The 20,771-nt window shown below is 37.1% G+C and overlaps 1 protein-coding gene across 2 annotated transcripts; it reads left to right on the top strand.

Moving 5' to 3' along the window:
* The first annotated feature begins 820 nt into the window (after positions 1-820).
* On the top strand, positions 821-15,544 carry LOC579607 (putative oxidoreductase YteT). Of its 2 annotated transcripts, none has more exons than XM_030987022.1 (13): positions 821-857; positions 2,051-2,204; positions 2,523-2,607; positions 3,713-3,786; positions 6,258-6,317; positions 7,210-7,374; positions 9,641-9,771; positions 10,562-10,616; positions 11,181-11,273; positions 11,791-11,919; positions 13,119-13,220; positions 14,014-14,178; positions 14,533-15,544. In XM_030987022.1, the coding sequence occupies exons 2-13, from the start codon at positions 2,070-2,072 to the stop codon at positions 14,659-14,661; spliced, it is 1,323 nt and encodes a 440-aa protein (XP_030842882.1). In that variant the 5' UTR covers positions 821-857; positions 2,051-2,069; the 3' UTR covers positions 14,662-15,544. The 2 variants fall into 2 exon arrangements, with proteins under 2 accessions (XP_030842882.1, XP_030842883.1); XM_030987023.1 differs by having other exon boundaries at positions 825-899.
* The last annotated feature ends 5,227 nt before the right edge of the window (positions 15,545-20,771 follow it).

Below are 20,771 nucleotides of genomic sequence, written 5' to 3'. Positions count from 1 at the left end.
TTTATGTATTCATTTATTTCTGAATTTTATTTAATGATTTATTTACTAATTTTCTCATTTACTCAGTAACCAGTAATCTATCTGTTTATTACCTCGAATTTTTTTATAAAATTTCTTTTGTAGACGAAAGCCAAGCTACCGTAGTACAGTACTTTACGAATTTGTCGGCATCTTCAGTTCGCGATCGACTCGGTGATGTTTTCTCGACTTTTCCTAGACCGAATTTTCCGTCTCTTTCGTTCGTTAGCCTCTTATTGGGGTAGGGTCGGCTCTCTCTTTAGAGACGGAAGCCGTTTATACACATGTCCTTGCTAACGCCACGGCCAGTTCTGGTCGTAGCGTTTTGCCCCCAAAATCCCCCAAAATCCCCCAAAATGTCATTTTACCTCGAGCATGTTATATTGTAAATTAGGCCTAGGCTATAATAAATCAGTTCCACTTACCAACTTGACTGAAATAATCAGTTTAATAGACCCTTTTTAGGAAATTATGGGTCAAAATGGAAATCCATTTTGAAAATCTTTTTCAACATGGATTCCGATTTTGACCCATAATTTCCTAAAAAGGGACTATTAAACTGATTATTTCAGTCAAGTTGGTAAGTGGAACTGATTTATTATAGCCTAGGCCTAATTTACAATATAACATGCTCGAGGTAAAATGACATTTTGGGGGATTTTGGGGGCAAAACGCTACGACCAGAACTGGCCGTGGCGTTAGCAAGGACATGTGTATAAACGGCTTCCGTCTCTAAAGAGAGAGCCGACCCTACCCCAATAAGAGGCTAACGAACGAAAGAGACGGAAAATTCGGTCTAGACTTTTCCGAACTCGATCTAAACCGAAAAAGAAAGACGGGTAAGAGTTATGCCCTGTGTCATTAGTTTTTAATGAATCAAAGTAAGCATATATTTTTCCTGTTATTTCAGTAATAAATATACCATCGTTGTTCAATTATTTCAAACTGTAAATCTCGGTATTGCCGCTTGCAGCAGGATTCTGTCGCCGTGTTTTGATTTTGTTGATCAGCTGAGCTGAGCTGTGAGTGTGTCAGTGTGTGAGCGATAAGCCAGGGTCGGGTTTCCATCCCATCCGCTCGGCCGACACGGCACGGGCGCGGGCGAACGGGCCCATCCCTGATCGGACGGGTACCTGGCTGTACCAAATGTCGAACTTCTAGCGTCAATCTACGCATGATTTAGACAGAGTTTTCTAGTTTCAATATGATAGTATACTATTTATATTACCAAGCACCGATTTGTCTGCAGCTGCGTGAAGACTGATGTCTGATGACACGATGTAGATCTAGGCCTGGCTGTACTGTAGTGTAGTAGACTAGGTCTACTGTAGAAAATCTACTAGTCTAGTACTAGATTCTAACTTGGTCTAGATCTACACAAAAAACCTGAAATGCAGCTGCAGTGGCGAATCCATGGGTGGGGAGGGGGGGGGGAGGGGTGGGGGGCAGGTGCAGGCCCTTCCTTCCCTCCTCTGGCCCCTCAAAATAGGTTTGAAAAAAAGATATTAACATTAATTTTGCTTTAAAAAAAAGAAGAAGACGGGGGCCCCCTCCCCTGGAAAATAAAGGTATTTTTTCTTGATGTTGTTGCTGCTCAAGGGGGGGGGGGATGTGAGTATAAAACAAAATAAAAGAGCTCCATACCCCCCCCCCCCCCCCCCAAAAAAAAAAAAAAAAAAAAAAAAACACGCTCACTTCACTTGCATATCTTTCAAATGTTCTTGATGATAAATGAGCTAACAATGCTATTTACATTCCTAAAAACGCTGAACTCTGACGAGAGTTCACTATTTTGGTTCTGTCGCAAATGCAAATAAACGTGGCATGCTGTACGCCAAAAAACGGGCATTTTTCCCAACTTTATAACTAGAAAGCGTGTGCAAGGAGTCTTTAAATTCAGCCTTGGAACTTTGTAATACGTAGTTACTATAACACCATGGCGATCGCATCTAGATTCAGGTTCAAGTTTGAAGTTCCTCTACATGAAACACATCTTTCTCTTCTTGTTCATTATGTATGTTTCTCACATCAGACAAGACAAAGAACCAGACATGGCTGAGAGTATGAATGAAGACAATGCCGAGCCACCGAGGGAGGCAAAGCTTGTCACTGCTATTGTGATTGGTGCTGGCAATAGAGGGCAGACCTACTCTGGTTATGCTCTAGAATTCCCTGATAAACTAAAGGTAAGGTATGAATATAATTTGCAAGTTCTTTTTATGATTATTTAATAGTCAACCCAGTAGCACAAAAGGGATTTTAATATCTAACAATGCACTTAATTTCAATGTCTGTGTAGACATGTGAGAGAAATAGATTGACAAAGTTTTTATCAACTTTTCAGAGAAAGTTCATGGGAACCAAAACAATTTGAAATACCTGGAAATGCTTGAGAGGGCTATAATCAACCAATGGAGTCAAAATTTCAAATTCACTTTAGACATGGGTTTAAAAATATGTTTTTAGCACCAATGTTAATTTCTTGTTTGACTTTAAATCTTTAGATTGTGGGTGTGGCAGACAAAAGGAAGTTTGTTCGGACTCACATGCAGAAGATCTTCGACATTCCTTCAGAGAATGTCTTTGAAGGTGAGTTTATCCTGTATATGTAGCTGCTTGAGAGAGATAGTTGCATCGCGGCCAGTTGCTTCAGTTTGGGCGGTCATTTACATGGAGTCTCAAATAGCCCCGTCCAATAAAGATTGTATTGGGAGTGAACTATGGGAGCTTCATGATTTAGCCTATGACTGCATATGCATAGGCATGTCACAACTACTTCTTTCAGTACGCTACAGTTTACCGGCTATTATTGGTTTGCATTTATTGGAAAGTTCAAAGTCACATTGTAAAAGGGGAAGTCTGTCCTGATATTTTGTCGGTTCAAGAAAAACATACATGTATGTAGTAATGACATGTAGGATGCACATATTTCCTTCTGACAAAATGGAACTTTTGTAAGTGTTATAGTACAGAGGTCATGGAAAGGTATGTCTTGGAATTGCCTATTTGCCTTTGAACGATTACAACTTTAGTTAATTCAGGCAAATGTTACCAGTTTTTTAATCAAATTTAACATTTACTGATCTGTTTCTCTCATTTTTCTGCTCTTATAAAAACCAACTTAATATCAGGTAGACTTCCGTTTCACGTGTCATTTCCTGTCACTCAAAGTCACTCAAAGCAACAAGTTAGAGCTTGATGTACGTAATCTGAAAATTTAGAAATGATATTAGAGCTTATGAATAAAGTCGACAAAGTATAGGTCTTCCAATTATTAATGAGGCAGCTTGTATACGTTTTCAAATGTACAAGTAGAATGAAAATGAAAAAGAAAACTAGTTTTATAGGAACAGTGCAAAATTTTGATTATGGAAAATCTAAATAATGAAAACCTCCTTATTTCAGTACTTTATTTCACCATGTTTCTTGTTTCAATTATTTCAATATGCAGGAGTATAAGCAGTTACTCAACTTTTAAAGTGGAAACTTGTTAAAAAGAAGACGTTGAGTCCATGGAAGTAACCTTGTGTCGCATATCTTGTCAGATCAGCATAATAAAAATAAAACAACTACAAATAAAATAATAATAAAGAGCTGGGACCACCAAATTACCTTGTTATATCCAAGCTCTTCGTAACAATTTTCCACTGTATTACCCAAAAAATTGTTTCTTTATTTATTTCACCCCCTCTAGATTGGAGCGATCTCTTGGAGCAGAATAAGTTTGCCAATGCAGCCATAATTGCCACACCAGATAGACATCACCTAGTAAGTAAATACTCTCAGCCTCCCCCTCCCCCCAAAAAAAAAGAAAAAAAGAAAAAAGAACATGGACTCTTTTTATTGCTCAACATTTCACATATAAGACATTAATGCAATGAAAACCATATCAAATTGAAGAAAAATTAATGCTATCCCAACATCAATTAAGATCAAGTTTTGAACTTTCACGGTTCGATGGGCACATTCTCTCTACCGTTAGAAGGTCTGATTAAGAGAATTGCAAAAATTGAGCACGTAGCCATTCAAATGTAAATGAACATGTGCATCTGTAAGATATTCTTGTTCTACAATGAAAATAAAAGAATAAGAAACAGCGAGGATGATTGAGCTCTGGGGCCAGTTTCTCAATACCGTCATAAGTCCAAGTTCGTGGACATCCTATAGAAACATGTGTTAATTCTATAATACATGTTTCAATGGGATGTCTATTAAGGCTGTGCACAACAGTGTAATGAGGTACCCGAGTACACTCCCAGGCTCACAAGTGAATACTTGAGTATTCGGACGCCATGTTTTTTTATAATTTTTTTGAATTTTTTTTTTTGATTTTTTTTTGCCACCACCATACCACTGGGGCAGTATCCCACGTCGCCGAAAACGCATGCAATTTTACTTCGAGTTGAAGTTGAAGGCACCGATTTAATAATAATAATAATAACAGTAAACAATGCTGTTTTAAAAACCAAAGATGGCAGAATAATCCATTTTCCTCCAAGTCCAAACAGAAATCCAGACATTTGGTCTCAGTTTCTGAGTGGTGAGTTTGACAGTGCTTGAGTTGGGAAACATTTTACCGACGGCACCATGCCAGCAGTTGCCGCTCACCCAGGCACGGGTAAGCGTCGGCCTGGACAGATTTTTTTTTTTTTTTTTTTTTGCGGCCGAATATTCGGGTACGAGAAATCATACCCGAGTAGTGGTCAACCGTGCGGGTACTCGAGCATTCGACTACACGTCGCAGCCCTAATGTCTAAGAAGTTAGACTTATGACGGTTTTCAAGCAACGGCCCCCGCCCCCTGAATGTCAATTGTAGTCTCAGGACTGCATGGTTATGACAAGCAAGGTCAAAATGCCTCTCCTTTCCACCAGAGCTTGTGGTTGAGCCTTCCAATGCTAATCAAGGTTTTTGCATGGGGAGATGCCCCATTTTATAAATGGTTTGGTTTCAATTACTTATCACTTAAAGAGTATTAATTTATGTTTATTTTAGTTTATGAAAGAAAGGTGTATATTAAATATTTATCGTAACTGTAAATAATGCCTACTTTATTTTCTTTTTTCTTTTTTTGTTGCAGAGTGTAGTATTAAATCAATAATAAGATTTAGTCCTTTATCTCTTATAAATGTCCAATGATTCATTTCCATCATTTCCCCTTGCAGGTAAACAAATTTAGAAGCATTTCTTGATTACAGTGACCTACAGGTTGGGTGACATCCAAATATAAGTTGATTTCTGTTGATGTGCAGGGCTGCATACAACTCATATTTTGTTATTCAAACATCTAAATAGATTTCATAGATTTTTAAATATTTGTTAAAGTAATTTTCTCAGACCTGCTAAGCTCCACCCTAAAAAAATGCTCCAGATCTCATTCATCTTGTGACATTATCTTTCAATCATTAGTTAGCTAACAAGAGACAGTGGTATGTAACTTCCCCCAGCTCAGCACATGCTCACAAAAGAATAGCATTCTTTCATACAATACCTCCACATTGCCTTTCTTTTCCTGGTGATACAGCACGTCAGACATACATGTAGCAACTCCTATGTTGGTATTGTATGGTCTACTGTAAATGGGTAGTCAGCTCTGGTGAAGCTACATACCACTGTATCTTGTTAGCTCACTAATGATTGACGGAAAATTACTTTAACAAATATTTAAAAATCTATGAAATATATTTAGATGTTTGAATAACAAAATATGAGTTGTATTTTGCAGCCCTGCACATCAACAGGAATCAATTTATATTAGGATGTCAACCGACCTTCAAGTATGTTTTACAAGAGTTGGGTCAAATTGTACTCTTCATCTAATATAGCAAATCTTGTTTTGCTATGTGTACACAAGATGCATGCACATTGTGAGAGAGTCAATGAAAGTGCATTTGCTTTCTATTATCCAATTTTAACTTATGAAAGGAAGTAAAGATATTGTCCAAAAGTATATAAATGTATAAAATAGTAGTTAGTATGTGGTAAAGGTGATATGATTATATCATATTTTTATATGATATGATTATGTGATATGATTATATGATATGTTTATATGATATTTTTATATGATATGATTATATATGAAATGATCATATGATATGATTATATGGTATGTTTATAGGATATGTTTTTATGATATTTGTATATATGATGTGATGATATTATATGATATGAAACAACAAGTTGAACTTCTCTACGCTTAACATTATAATTTATGTCCTTTAAAAAAAATGAATTTAGGAACCAGCATTAGCCTGTGCTGCTAAAGGATACCATATACTTTTGGAGAAACCAATGGCAGTAAGTAAATTTAAGGAGTAAGACATTTATTTCAGACAAATATCAATAATTTATTATTAAGAACTATAAGTTGTTAATAAGCTAAGAAGTTATAAAAAATATTTTAAAAATGTTAATACAGGATAATTGATCTGTGAATATACATATGGGTGAAGGCATATTAGAGAAGTAGTCTTATTCATCTTGTACTTTCCTACTGTGCAAACAAAAAAATCTTTAAAATCCTTTAAATCTTCAAATCCTTAAAAAAAGGAATTATGCATGGCTCAGATGTGCGTATGCATGCCTAAGCACTTACAAAATTTGAGATACTACTGTTTGGCTGTGCTTACCTGTATGTGACATCAGTCATTATTATTTGTACTAGAGGGATTTGACCAGGACAATATATGTTTCTTACGATTTACGCCAAAGAGCCCTGAAGACTGTGCAATTTTAAAACAAGATCTCATGGTTTGTGAAAAAGTACCTGGATGATCATGCAATTTTTTTCATATCCTTTGGTTTGGGGTGTGCAAACGCGTAAAAAGGGAATATACGTTTAAATATGCATAGGCTATTGGTTATACGTGCACAGCCCTGATAAAAAAACCTTGGTTGGGACAAATATTTTGATCCATGAGTTTATCGTTGTAAGTTAATAAAAAAATAAAAGGATGTAACAGGGGAAGTTGAGATACTAGATTTCATGAAATATATTGAATGGCTTTTCTTTCATGAGATACAAGCGTATATCACACTCACTTTGGGAATATTTCCCTACTTGTGCCAAGTCATGCAATATGCTCATCAGCTTGTGGATATCCTACTCAAGGCTATTTAATATTGACTCATTAATTATTTACTAATGCAGTTGGAATCGTAAATAGTTGTATATGTCATATTACTGTAGGTTACTGAAGAGGATTGCAGGAAGATAGTTAAGACCTGTAAAGAGAACAAAGTCATGTTGGCCGTCTGTCATGTCTTACGACACTTTCCCCCGACCAAGAAGATCAAGGAGCTGATCGTGTCAGGTGTTATAGGAGATGTCGTCAACATTCAGCATTTAGAACCAGTGAGTTGTAAAGCCAGAGTATTCTACTGACACTAATTCAGATTCATGTACCATCAAAAATGTCTGTAGCGACCGCCCAAGGGAATAAAAAAAAAATGGTCTTTGTAGACAGGTTCCTTTTATAGTACTTGTTTCAATGGGAAACCATTTTCAAGGGGAAAACATTTGGTCTTTGTGAATTGGTGGTCACTAATGCAGGTTTTACTGTATCTTTTAATATTCATCATGTTATCACAATTTGTAACAGTTTATTGCCTTATCATCATTTTTATGCCTCCGTTACGAAGTAGCCGGAGGCATTATGTTTTCGGGTTGTCCGTCCGTCCGTCCGTCCGTCCGTCCGTCCGTACGTCTGTACGTACGTCTGTACGTACGTCCCGTTCTCGTGATCACGTTATCTGAAGAACGGATCAATGGATTCCTACCAAACTTTGGTCATATATGTATCTAGCAAAGTCGATGAACTGATTAGATTTTGGGGTCACGAGGTCAAAGGTCAAAGGTCACAGGGCTCATTATGTATGCAAAAACAGCTCGTGATCGCGTTATCTGAAGAACCGATGGATGGATTCCTGCCAAACTTTGGTCATGTATGTATCTTGTAGAGTCGATGAACTGATTAGATTTTGGGGTGACGAGGTCAAAGGTCAAAGGTCACAGGGCTCATTATGTATGCAAAACGGCTCGTGATCGCGTTATCTGAAGAACCGATAGATGGATTCCTTCCAAACTTTGGTCATGTATGTATCTTGCAGAGCCAATGAACTGATTAGATTTTGGGGTCACGAGGTCAAAGGTCAAAGGTCACAGGGCTCATTATGTATGCAAAAACAGCTTGTGATCGCGTTATCTCAAGAACCGATTGATGGATTCCTGCCAAACTTAGGTCATGTATGTTACTTGCAGAGCCGATGAACTTATTAGATTTTGGGTAACGAGGTCAAAGGTCAAAGGTCACAGCGCCCATTATGTATGCAAAAACAGCTTGTGATCGCGTTATCATTAGAACAGATTGATGGATTCCTGCCAAACTTAGATCATTTATGTATCTTGCAGAGCCAATGAACTGTGTAGATTCTTGGTTCATAAGGTCCAAGGTCATGGGCTCATTATGTATGCAAAAATAGCTTGTGAACGCATTCTCATTAGAACTGACAGATGGATTACTATTTAACTCTGGATATCTTGCAGAGCCAATGAGCTGAGTAGATATTAGGATCATGAGGTCAAAGTTCAAAGGGTCATATATGTATATGAGAAATTGTTTGTAATCACGATATTCTGAGAACCTGTTAATGGATTACAATTGAACTTGAATTTGAAAAATTTCTTCTGTTTTGGTTTGTAAAATTGCTCTATGACGGAGGCATCATTTTCGACTGCGCGCAGTCGAATTCCATCTAGTTATAATAATAATAATCCTTCTGTTCCTAAACCATTGTAATGAGAGATGGTTTCAAAGTCCATCGTTCTTAGGAACAATAAAAGTCTTTGTAGATCCTCCCTTCTAGCATACAATGGAATATGGATACACCCCCTGATTATAATACCATCTGCTGCTCTAGATGTGTCCATGTGTCATGCCCACAGTCATGTCCCACAATGCATCACCAACAGCAGGACGCGAGCATGATGAAAATTGGGGACAGGAACCGGAAAACAATCTATGTATGCTTTCACCGAAAGACGTTGCAATTTAAAATACATTACAGCAGTGATAGCGATGTCAATAAAATACCTTGCATTGACATTTGACATTTGACAGGCCTGTCGATTAAACTACAGTTGTAAACCCCATAAAATGACTTTGATCCTCTGATTTGAAGTTTTGTAGTTGGTCTATAACTGTCAGTTCATAACTATCAGTTCATAACTGTCGGTCCAATGGGTAGGCCGGGTACAAGTCGGTATTTGTACAGTATTTTCAAGTCATGCATATTGTCACTCTTATCGTTGATTTACGAAAGTGGCTAAAAGCATCAGTTTAGAGATCGAATCGGAGCATGGGATTGAAACTATAAATGATTGATATGAAGAGTGAAACATGCATAACCTTGTGAATATTACTTAATAAGAATAATGTGTATGTTCGGTTGGTTTCTACCATTTTGCACGTTCCTTTGCCAGAGAAAACTGGCACAACAAATCAAGAGTTTGGTCCAGAGATGGAATGTATATATATTGTTGTTTATATATATATAAGATTGAAGTTATCTTACCTGTTGCATGTGACTCAATCAGTTGTATTTTTAAAAATATTTTTTAGGTTGGCTTCTACCATTATGCACATTCCTATGTCAGAGGAAACTGGCACAAAGAATCCGAGTCAACATTTTCTCTGCTTGCTAAATGCTGCCATGATATGGACCTTATTCACTGGTGGATGGGACCAAATAGGTGAGCTTTTTATACTTCTACCTGACATGGCACTAATGTCCTTTGGCAAGGCATTATTCTACATTTGCCACTCCGTACCCAGGAGAGCAATGGGGACCTGGTAGGATGATGAAAGCCTTTGTGATAGAAATTCTCATGCCCTCAAAGTGACCATATAGTAGGAATACTCCCCAGGGTGCAGAAATAGTGCACACTTTGTGTGTGAATGAATCTGATCACCAGAGTAATTATAAAATCTGGAAAGCACTAAGAGATGGTAGTCCGTATTAAGTGATATAAATACATATTTATTATTGTTATTAATCATTTCATTATCAAGAAAAACAGAATATTTTCTTAGCTCTTCTGATAGAACAGACATTTTATTTCATTTTTCGATTTGTATGGATTGACATGTAAGTTATGTACCATTGACCCCAAAAATACATATTTTATGATTGATATTAGAGAAAGAGTTTCATGATAACAGTATTCAATTTAAAATACACAACAACTTTGGAAATGTTATTCGTATGAAAGCACAAATCCTGACCGAGTTGCCAAAACTGGGATTCCCCATATTATGAGTTCATCTAAACTTTTGTACAAATCACCCAGTTTCTTAAACTGTCACTGTTTTGCAGGAAGGGAAGGGGTGTCATCATGGCGCGAAAGTCAGTTACCCCTCATAGGAAAGGAAAATGCTGACTTTATAATGAAGATTGTTGCATTTCCCTTTAGAAGACATGTGCCTTTATACAACTCTCTCGACCTACTTTAACTTTTTTCCTCATTTTGGTCTTGTATTTAGATGTCAATGTGTGTCTTCTTTCGGGTCATTGCAACACTTCAGGAGAGAAAATAAGGTGAGAATCAGAAAATCAGTGATACATTTCAAAGAATAACTTTAAATTGAGACATACAGACACATTTTCTCAAATGACTTTTGCCTCTTTTTCTTACCTTACTTGGAAAAGTTTAAGCTTAATAAAAAATGTGATATGAATAGATAACATCACAATTTTTAGCGTACATGTATGTACATATATACATACATGTTCCTTTTTGCATTATTGAACCTACCATAAGACATAGGGACTGACAAAAGTACTGACTCGTCTAAGTTATGTGGATCTATCTTCATATTATGTACTTTATTGAGGATATGTTGTCCCTGCCGAATAAAGTTTGTGAAGGAACTATGAAACCTGGGCCCCGTCTTAGAAAGAGTTGCAAGTGTTCAGAATCAATTGCAAGTTTGCAGTCCCCTATCTCGTATGAACGTAGTTGTGATTGATATCGATCGCAAATACGTTGCAATTATTCGCAACTGTTTTTAAGATGGGCTCAGTTCTGTAATGTGTATATTTGTGTAAATATTATGTCTGTTTAAGAATGAAAATTGTCTCTTCCTCTATTTTTATATATAGCCTGAGGGTGCAGGTTCTAGGTGTGTTGACTGTGATATAGAACAGCAGTGTGCATACTCGGCCAAGAAACTCTACCTAGGAAACGTGTTGAGGGTGAGTGCAGGAACATGTTACTCTTCATGCAGAATATTTCACTGTTTACAAAAAATAGCCTGATGGTACAGGTTCTAGGTGTGTAGACTGTGATACTGTGAGTGCTTCCCAGAAAAAAAAACGAAACCGAGAATTAGCGATGTTTTATCATAACTTAATCACAATTATAATTAATAAATGACACATATTTGTAAAGCTTAGATCCTCTTTTTTCATTTGATGCAACTCACATGATGCATATCTCACGCATGAGTGATTAAAATCAATTTGAAGAAAGGGTACCAAAAAGTCATTAGGCGGACGGTATCTGAACGACATACATTAATATCACTAGACATTGCGTCATAAATAATATATTACATATTAGTTCTAAATTGTAATAATATTACATGATCTTGCATTTCTGTCTCTTCTATTTCTATATGCGTCTTTTGTAGTATCTATACAATTGTATATACTATTACTTCCTGTGTTCATAAAGTGATATTAAAACCAAAAGTTTTTGTTTTTTTTACAGGGAAATGTTGGATGGCCTGTATCAATCATCACAGACGTCCCTACGCCTGATTCTGTGAGGGAAGCGTTAGAAACAGGGCCTTATGGGAAGTGTGTGTACGAAGGAGAAAATGACGTGTGTGATAACCAAGTAAGTACATCCACTAAATACTCAGATTCATTTTTTTGGGCAATTCCACGGTAACGGAAGGACACTCAGACAAGATTTTTGAACTTCAGGTTCATACTAAAAGAAATGTTTTATTAGTATGTATTAAACTATGGGGAACAAAATGTGTTTCAGTCAAGTGGAAAGCTTCATCAACTTCACAAAGTTTGGATAAACACTAATTAACTGGAAAAACCATGTCCATTTTTATGTCCTTCCGTTACCGAGATAATTAATATGCACATTCTTAAACTACTTAACTATAATGACAATTTTTTGGGGGAGAATTAAAGGCACTTATATAGGTATTATATCTGTACTGTTTCACATCTTATACTAATAAAACAGTTCTTTTAGTATGAACCTGAAGTTCAAAAATCTTGTCTGAGTGTCCTTCCGTTACCGTGGAATTGCCCTTTTATTGGCAGTGAGCAGCTTTGTCATAGATCTGGGGCAGTTGTGTTATTGATAACAAGTTTTATGAATCTGGATCTAGAATTCATTTTATGTTTTGCGTAATTTCTAAACCTCTAAATTCCAAGCTTTTCAATCGTATAAAGCATTCAGTATACTCCAGCAGATCTGGAGTAAAATACCTAGCCGCACTTGAATATCATGTTATATTAATTTTACCCAAATCAAGCTGTATTCAGTGGGTGATATATTTCCTTTGATCAGCCATAGCCTATAAGCAAACTCCATGAATCTTGTCCAGTGTTTAAAAAATATCCATCAGATATCTTGGGTAAAATTTTACAGTCATTAAGTTCTGAAACTTCTTTGTCAGAAATGAAAAACTAGAGGGAGCTATTCCCAAATCAACAGGTATAACGGTCATATGCATTTCGAATTAAGTACAAATATTTTTCGAGTCCAGGAAATAAATATCTGGAATCAAACATTCAAAATATATTTGTTGAATGCCAGTTTCTATTATTTTCATTCGGTGGGAGGTTCCTTATAATAGGCCTCTTTGATATACCTCTGGACTCATGGAACGTCAGGATTTTATGTCTGCAAAAGGGACAAACTATCTTTAAGGTTAAAATAAATTATACAGTAAGTCAGCGCATGTTCAGCCACACCTTTTAATTGACAAGCCTTTCCAATATCATCATGTGCAATTTCTTTGAGTAAAATTTATGGTTTGAGCCTTATTTTCTTCTTCTTGATGTTTTCAGGTAGTGAACATGCTGTTTGATGGTGGGAGAACAGCCACATTAACAATGGTTGCTTTTACAGAGAAAATATGTGAAAGACAAGTCAGAATATTTGGTACTAAGGTGAGATATCCAGCACTTCCTTAAAAAACACCTGTTACATCCTGAAAGTGTTCAAATCACCAAGATGTGTTTTGCCCTTGGTGTAAGGAGTCCCATGTCACCATCACTCTGGACTAAATAGCCATAAATTGTATTTTTATAGATTTTCATCCCTGAAAATGTTTTCAACATTATCTTTGTAGTAATTGCTTTAAATATTCCCATCAATTAATATTTGTTTCAAATAGACGTTCTTAATGTGAAAATCAAGTAGGTATTCACGATTCAGGTCAGCTCTTTTGGATAATTTGACCGTGATATCTGCCAAGGCTGAGTTTGCCCTGGTGCCAAATTAGCCAGTATTCCTAGGAAGGATTACCGGTATACAAATAATACACAGCAGTGAGGGCATTAGTAGGAATTACCCACACAAGGTACCTTTGGAACAGTTTAACACGCGGGATGCAATAGCCGGGGGTGTTTGGACTGTTTAGAAGGTACAGAGTGTGGGTAATTTGACTAATGCCCTAACAAAATGATGTGTATTATTTGTTTTATAAGATTATGTTTTATTTGTTTTATGAAATTATGTTTGATAACATGATTTTACTAATGACCAGTCATTATCCAAATTACGAGTTAGGCAAAATAAATGCCTGGTCACGTGTACGCTCTCATCCAATCATTTGATTAGGATCCCCGTCATCATCTTATAAACTGTAATATGCACCATGATAAAAGAAGGTTTCATAGTTATTATCATTATTCGGTAGTGATTATCATTATCTCTTTATATGTTCTATCCATTTTAAAGGGAGAGATCACCTATTCAGGAGGCACATCAATCCATGTATATGACTTCCTGACCCGTCTAACGAAGGAGATCTACCCGTGGTCCATCACTCCGGTCAGGACGAGGCTAACGGGACACGGCTGTGCGGACTTCTTACTCATACAAAACTTTGTGGAAGCCATTGCAGTAAGTCACTAGGATTGTACGACAGCTTCATAATGTTCATGATAGTAAAAGCTTGTTCAGATACGGTGCGGTGCACCGCCGCCAACAAAACTGTGACAGTTTTATATATCGAGGGGTCAGTGACACAAAGACGAAACTCAATTTGGATCAATCGCAACTCTTTGTAAGACCGGGACCAGGAATCTTGTTATATCAGGTGAAAAATACAACAGAATATAAACAGCTGGGAACATCAAAATCACTTCGTTCTAAGAGATCCCTCGTTATACCAGAGCTCTTTATGCTGAGGTTCTACTGTATTGTAATATTTATTAAACACTGAAATTATTGTATTTTCAACTTTTCTTCCTCTAGAACGATGATCCATCTCTAATCACAACCGGTCCAGAGGACACTCTCGAGAGCCACCTTCTAACATTTGCAGCTGAGAGGGCACGCCGCCAGAATCGTGTCGTCACCATTGAACCACCTATGGAATGGTGATACAAGTACTAGCTAAACCTGCCTTGTTTATTACCCTTCAACTTTCACCTTTGACCTTTAATCACAACCGGTCCGGAGGACACTCTCGAGAGTGACCTTCTAACATTTGCAGCGGATAGGGCACGCCGCCAGAATCGTGTCGTCACCATTGAACCACCTATGGAATGGTAATACTAGCTAAACCTGCCTTGTGTATTACCCTTCAACTTTCACCTTTGACCTAAGAGGATGACTTAAAGTTTGAATTCAGACTGGCTTGTGATATCTCCTGTGACCACCTGGTAAAATTGGGGTCAGGCTTACTCAATCCCAGGGCAAACTCTACCTCACGCTGCATATCAAGTGAATGTGCCTGCTACACACCGGACCATTAAACCAACCATGAATTTCAAGTCAATATAGAATTTCAACCCTTACTATTTTCAACTAATCCTTCCGTAACTGTTTTACATATTCCCATCAAATAGTCATGTATTTGGGTGTTCCAATACCGTAGATAGATATTGATGCGAGTATTTGAGATCGATTTTGGTTAGTTGGATAACTCGACCATGATTCACGATGAGGCAGGGTTGACCCTGGTGCCCGGTTGATCTAATATTCTTGCCAATTTTTGAAATTATAAAATTGATAGTCGATCTCTTAAGAAGACTGATCGAGAGGATAACCTGCAAAGATGTCTATTACATCATGTCTACATCGTGTCCTTACACTACCAGAATGGAGGACATGTCCACCTCGGTATTGATGGCACCTCAATCTAGAATGCTGTTCTCTAATACATACAGGGGGGTGTTTCACAAAGATGAACTATCTCCAAGTTGGACTTAATAGTTATGGAAAGCCATTAGCATCATTGTAAATATTTTGTAAAAGTTATTTCAAAGGCATAAAATGTGATTTGAATTGATCATATTTTCTATTATCAAGGAGATTTTATGTTCTTTATGTGGAATTTATGAAAAGTCTCAAATACTTCAATTTTTGCTTTTTGATATATTTCATTTTAAGGCTACAAATGGCTCTCCGTAATATTTAAGTCCAACTTAGAGTTAAGTTCCATTTTGAATGTTTGTGAAACATCCCCCAGGACTATCTAGCCGTACCAGTACATGATTTGAGCTCATTCAAAGTGGCACACGGTGGAAACATCACATGACTTCATCATGCTCACAAGTGCGATGCGCAGGAGTTGACTGGTAAATAAAACCAGTTTCAAAGGAAAGTGAGCAAAGGATATCGACCACCTGTGTGAACTCGTGTTGTGGATATGAACTTCATTTTTGTCTACAAAATCAAAGAGGCCTTCATTATGAAGCTTTGTTTATAGAATATCCTATAAATTATGAATTTTAAGTCAAGAGATTTACAAAGAAACTTGGACTAATCACTTATGGATTGTAGTAATATGATATAAAACCAGTCACACAATTGCCTACCATCTTTAAAATGATTTGGTCTCATTTGTTTTCCTAGAATGTCCCCCCTAAATTCTTATCTTTTTTCCCCCATGCGATCTGTGGGTACTAGAGAGCTGTAGACATTGGAATCTACAATTTTTAATGTGCATATATTGTAAATTATGATTAATTTCAACTCGCTATAAATATTTTTTCATTTTCGAACAACATATTATGGAGGAGTGAAATTGAATAGCATGTCAGCTCTACACTTTTTAAAAAACTTTTCATGTATTATTTCTCATTATCCATCACTTTATTGTCTTAATATTCATTCTATTTTCCATATTTAGTTCATCTGTTTTTCATCATTTTCATCATATCCTCTTCACTTTCATCCTTGTTCATGTATGTAGGTTCACATTATAGAATTATTTCTACCCTACAAGTACTTCCGAGTGAAAGAGAAAAAACATGTTAAATTTTCATTCATTTTAAATGCGAATATCCTTTATATAATTATGCTTATGACTGTTGATTTAAATACTGCACAAAGCAGGTTTTAATTATTGTAAATAGAAAGTAAAATTATGACTTTGTAAATTGAGTATGTAATGCACAAGGCCAGAAGGCGTAGTTTTGTTAATTGAATTCTCTTACATTTCAGTACTACTCGCAAATTCAACATAAGATGACCCATCGACTCCCAAGTTATCTCATTGCCTTAGGCTTAGTACATGGTGCCGTTGTCACCCTCTCCCATGTGGGGGAGGATTCCACCCACCCCTTATTTAGCGATTTCTGGACATGCCACTTGCCCTTCCTTCCACATGGCTACTACTGTATTACCACTTAACCATTAAAGGTGTCGCTTGTTGTTTTCCTGTGTGTATAGTTATGTAGAAATCAGTGAACAAAGAAAATACCTATTTATGATACTTCAGTAATGATCAACTCACATATCACATGAGTAAAATAAAATTGATGCATTCTTTCATCCATGTTGAAGCGTTCCAATCACTTCAAAATGTGAGTTTGTGTAAGCTAGAATGTCTAAACTTGAAAAACAACACTTTACTTGGCATTCTATGGGGTAATGGTTAAGGATATGGAGAAAATAAAGAAAATAAAGAATAACATAAAACCCTGCTTACAGGACCAAAGTCTGACTTGGGTTCTGTGCAATTTTTTTTCTTCTTCAATCTTTGCAAGATCTGTGTGTGTGTGTTTTCACAGACATGTATCAATCAGATATGATTATTTACGTCTGTGGACTGACCTTTATCGTCAACGTCGGAAAGACGTGTGTTGATTAGTCTACTCACAAGTCCCTTTTATGTTAATTGAGAGCGTATTTATTAAAATGGCAATACATGTATCTCTTAGGTTATATTTTGGGGCTTGTATCTTGAAGACAGTATAGTGACCAGGAACTCCTAAAGTGCAGAGCAAAAATATATATTTTGGTGATTGGTACATTTTAAATTAGGTCCGTCTTTACGGATACAAGCATTCAGGTTTTAGTTACGTAACATGTTATGGCCTTATCCAGAAGATTAACAATCGTGAAGGACACGCTATATTATATATAACCAATATTTGATTTTGATTTTGAGTCTGTTTACCCGAAATGGGACTTAACTGCCAATTTTATTACAGTCGGCAAAAAATTAAATTTATCATTCGTTTTAATCGTTGTGACTGGAATGTATCAGTTCATTATATCTTATATATTAAAAAGAACATTTTTATACAATAAAAATAAGATGTGTGGTTTCTCTTGTTGTTGTGAGTAGTAGTTAGGAGAGGTGGTATTCTAAACAATAAATGTTATTGTAGTAAAAATGTTACTCTTAATTCACATAATATCTAAGATATAAACATTGAAAATAGACCGCAATTCTGTCTGAATATCAGTGATGGGGGCTTGTATATCAGGTGAGCCCAAATATGGGACCTTTTCAAAGAATTGAGGCATGGTTCTATAAGAGTAATTGGGAGTTCTTGTATTCATTTTCTACTTGTGCAAAAGGTCATTTATAATAGACAAATATATATATATAAATATATATTTTTTGTTTGGGTGGGGGGGGGGGGGTGAATTATTTTTTGTTTTTTTGTTTTGTGTGTGTGTGCAGGAGGGGGGGGGGGGGGGAGGTTAACCGCTACAGCAAGAATATAACGGTGAAATGTAATATAGTAGGCAATAAAGGCTGCAGCGCTCAAAATACACGGGGGCGGTGGGCGATTCGCCCCCGTGAGCCTTGAATTGCCCCCGTCAGGTTGCTCACGGGGCGATTGCAAAATTAAAAATCGCCCCCGTAGAATTATAAAATAAAGATTATCTTTTCTGTTATAACAGATTAGCGTGCAAGATTTCTTGTTTTATGAGAAGGCCTATTATTACCGATTCAGCTCACAGTGCAGTGCCGCCGTCAGCAGTGGTTATAGGCCTACTGCGCCCTTAGTAGCGGTACGTGTGCACGCTGCCGCGCTATGTCTGCTGGAGCTGGAGGCGATCGCGCAAGGGCAGAAACATGGTCATGGAGAAGTTTTTCGTTGTGAAAGCGTTAACCCGCTGAAATCTGGTGATTTCAAATGACTAGCAAATAATGAACCTCGACCAGTAGATCAATATTAGGGACTTTTAGATTTGCACGATGGGAACGTGGACTGAAACGTGTGACCTCCTTTTAAGGCAGTGTCAGTGCTTAAAAGGACGTCACATTGTGACTGCCAGTGCCTTAAAAGGACGTAACACGTCCACGCAAATCTAAAAGTCCCTATTGAGAAGAAGAGGAAGACCAAGATGTCGTGGAATGATATGGTAACATGGGCAGATCTACGGGGGGGGGGGGGGGGGGGTTAGGGGTTTAACCCCCTCCTCCCATCCCCGGCCCCCTTGGGCTGCCAAGTGAAAATGTGATATTAAAGCGGGGGGGGGGATGCTGGAGAGGAGGACTACTAATCTATTTTAATTTTTTTCATGGGGGGGGGGGGGGGGGGAGTGAAGCGTCGTTTTAGCATGACTTTCTTTTTAACTCTTACTTTCACCTATCTCAGATAACCCTAAGTTTTTGGTTGCTGCTTTATATGTAGTTGATAATGCATGATTAAAGTAAAGAGAGAGAGAGAGAGAGAGAGAGAACCACCATCATTTTGCAATGGTTCAGGGTTCGTGTAATGTACATTTGAAACCATTTCTTAGCGTCTCAACCCTAACAAAATGGCAAAACTATTTTTGAGGAAAAGCATTGTACTGAATTAAATAAAGAATAATAGCTTTATATTGGATCATACTAATACCGATACGGGCTAAAGACAATGTGGTATTTGTATAGAGGTATTCCAAAATGATATTCTGATAATCAACATTTGTTCTGGTATCATAATGTATATACGCATAATACAACTGATCTTTATGATTTCTTAACGTGACATAGCTTCTTTTCCCCCTGCAAACAAAACAGAAAACAAGGTTAAATTATTTAATAAAAGGATCATGCGACAAATATTCATTGTGATTCAAATTGATGCAAGGATTTTTTTGAATAAGCAATGCTTTTCACCAGAATCTTTTTTGTAAAAACGACTTTTACAAATCTCAGCCATGCAAATCTGCCACTGTGTTGTAAGATCTCTTTCAGATTAGGAGAAGTGTATTCTTTAATGAGTATTTTACATTGAATGGAACGTCTCAACTCAGTAAGCATGGCTGAGATTTGTAAAAGTTGTTTTTGCAAAGAAGATTCGGGTGAATAGCAGTGCTTATTCAAACAAAATATTCACATCAATTTGAATCACAATCATTATTTTGTCGCTTAATCCCTTTTAATGACCTTGTTTTCTTTCTCGTTTGCAAGGGGAGAAGAAGATATGTCACGTTAAAGACATCATAAAGATCAGTGTTGTATGCGTATAGTAACAGCTATGTAGCTTGTAAATTTGTAAGAGGGAAAATGCTGATTGAAATGATAATGATGAAATAGCAAATAATTGAGGAGTATCATAGGTACCAATTCAATGGATATTTGTATAAAAAGAGCCCCGTCAGTACTAAAAGAGCCCCCGTGAGAAGGCTCACGGGGGCTCTTTTTTCGGGGGAAGAGCCCCCGTGGACAAAAAATTAATTTGAGCCCTGAAAGGCTGTCAGCTAAAGTCTTTCCTTTCGTTCGTACTTTGCTTGCAAGTAGCTAACCGTTTCATTACAAGCCTATCTGTGAGTTGCGTCGAGGGTAATGATAATATGCTTTAAATAAAACGCAGTTCAGAGTCGGAATGATTTGTTATGATAGATAGCAATAGGCCTATGTGAGTTTTTCAAGATACTCATTCAGGCTTTTAAACCCCCTCGGCACTACCTGTATCTACTGGCTCCCTCTATATAGCAAACAATGCCTAGTCAGTGCCTGTTGGTCCCCCATTGTCCCCCAGTTTCTTATGTTAATTGAGAGCTAGTTTGATGAGAGAACCACCTGTTAGTGACCTTGCAGGGAGGTCTAATCCCCCTGGCCAAACTAGTACAGACGGGCTTTAGACCGAGGGACCCTGACGGTTCGAGTATCCCTCAAGAAATATATTTGTTGTATACATGCAATTGTTAAGCCGCTCTCTGTATACCTAGCCGCATCGGGGAACCTTTCCCCTAAAAATAGATTTTATACGCCTGCTCTTTTTCCAAAAAGTATTATCACTTTTGGCGATACTCCC

The sequence above is a fragment of the Strongylocentrotus purpuratus genome, unplaced genomic scaffold (assembly GCF_000002235.5).
Source record: "Strongylocentrotus purpuratus isolate Spur 01 unplaced genomic scaffold, Spur_5.0 spur5_scaffold_16, whole genome shotgun sequence".
In the NCBI taxonomy this organism is placed as follows: domain Eukaryota; kingdom Metazoa; phylum Echinodermata; class Echinoidea; order Camarodonta; family Strongylocentrotidae; genus Strongylocentrotus; species Strongylocentrotus purpuratus.
Note: the sequence above shows the minus strand (reverse complement) of the source record. Positions and strands in the feature narration are given on the sequence as shown.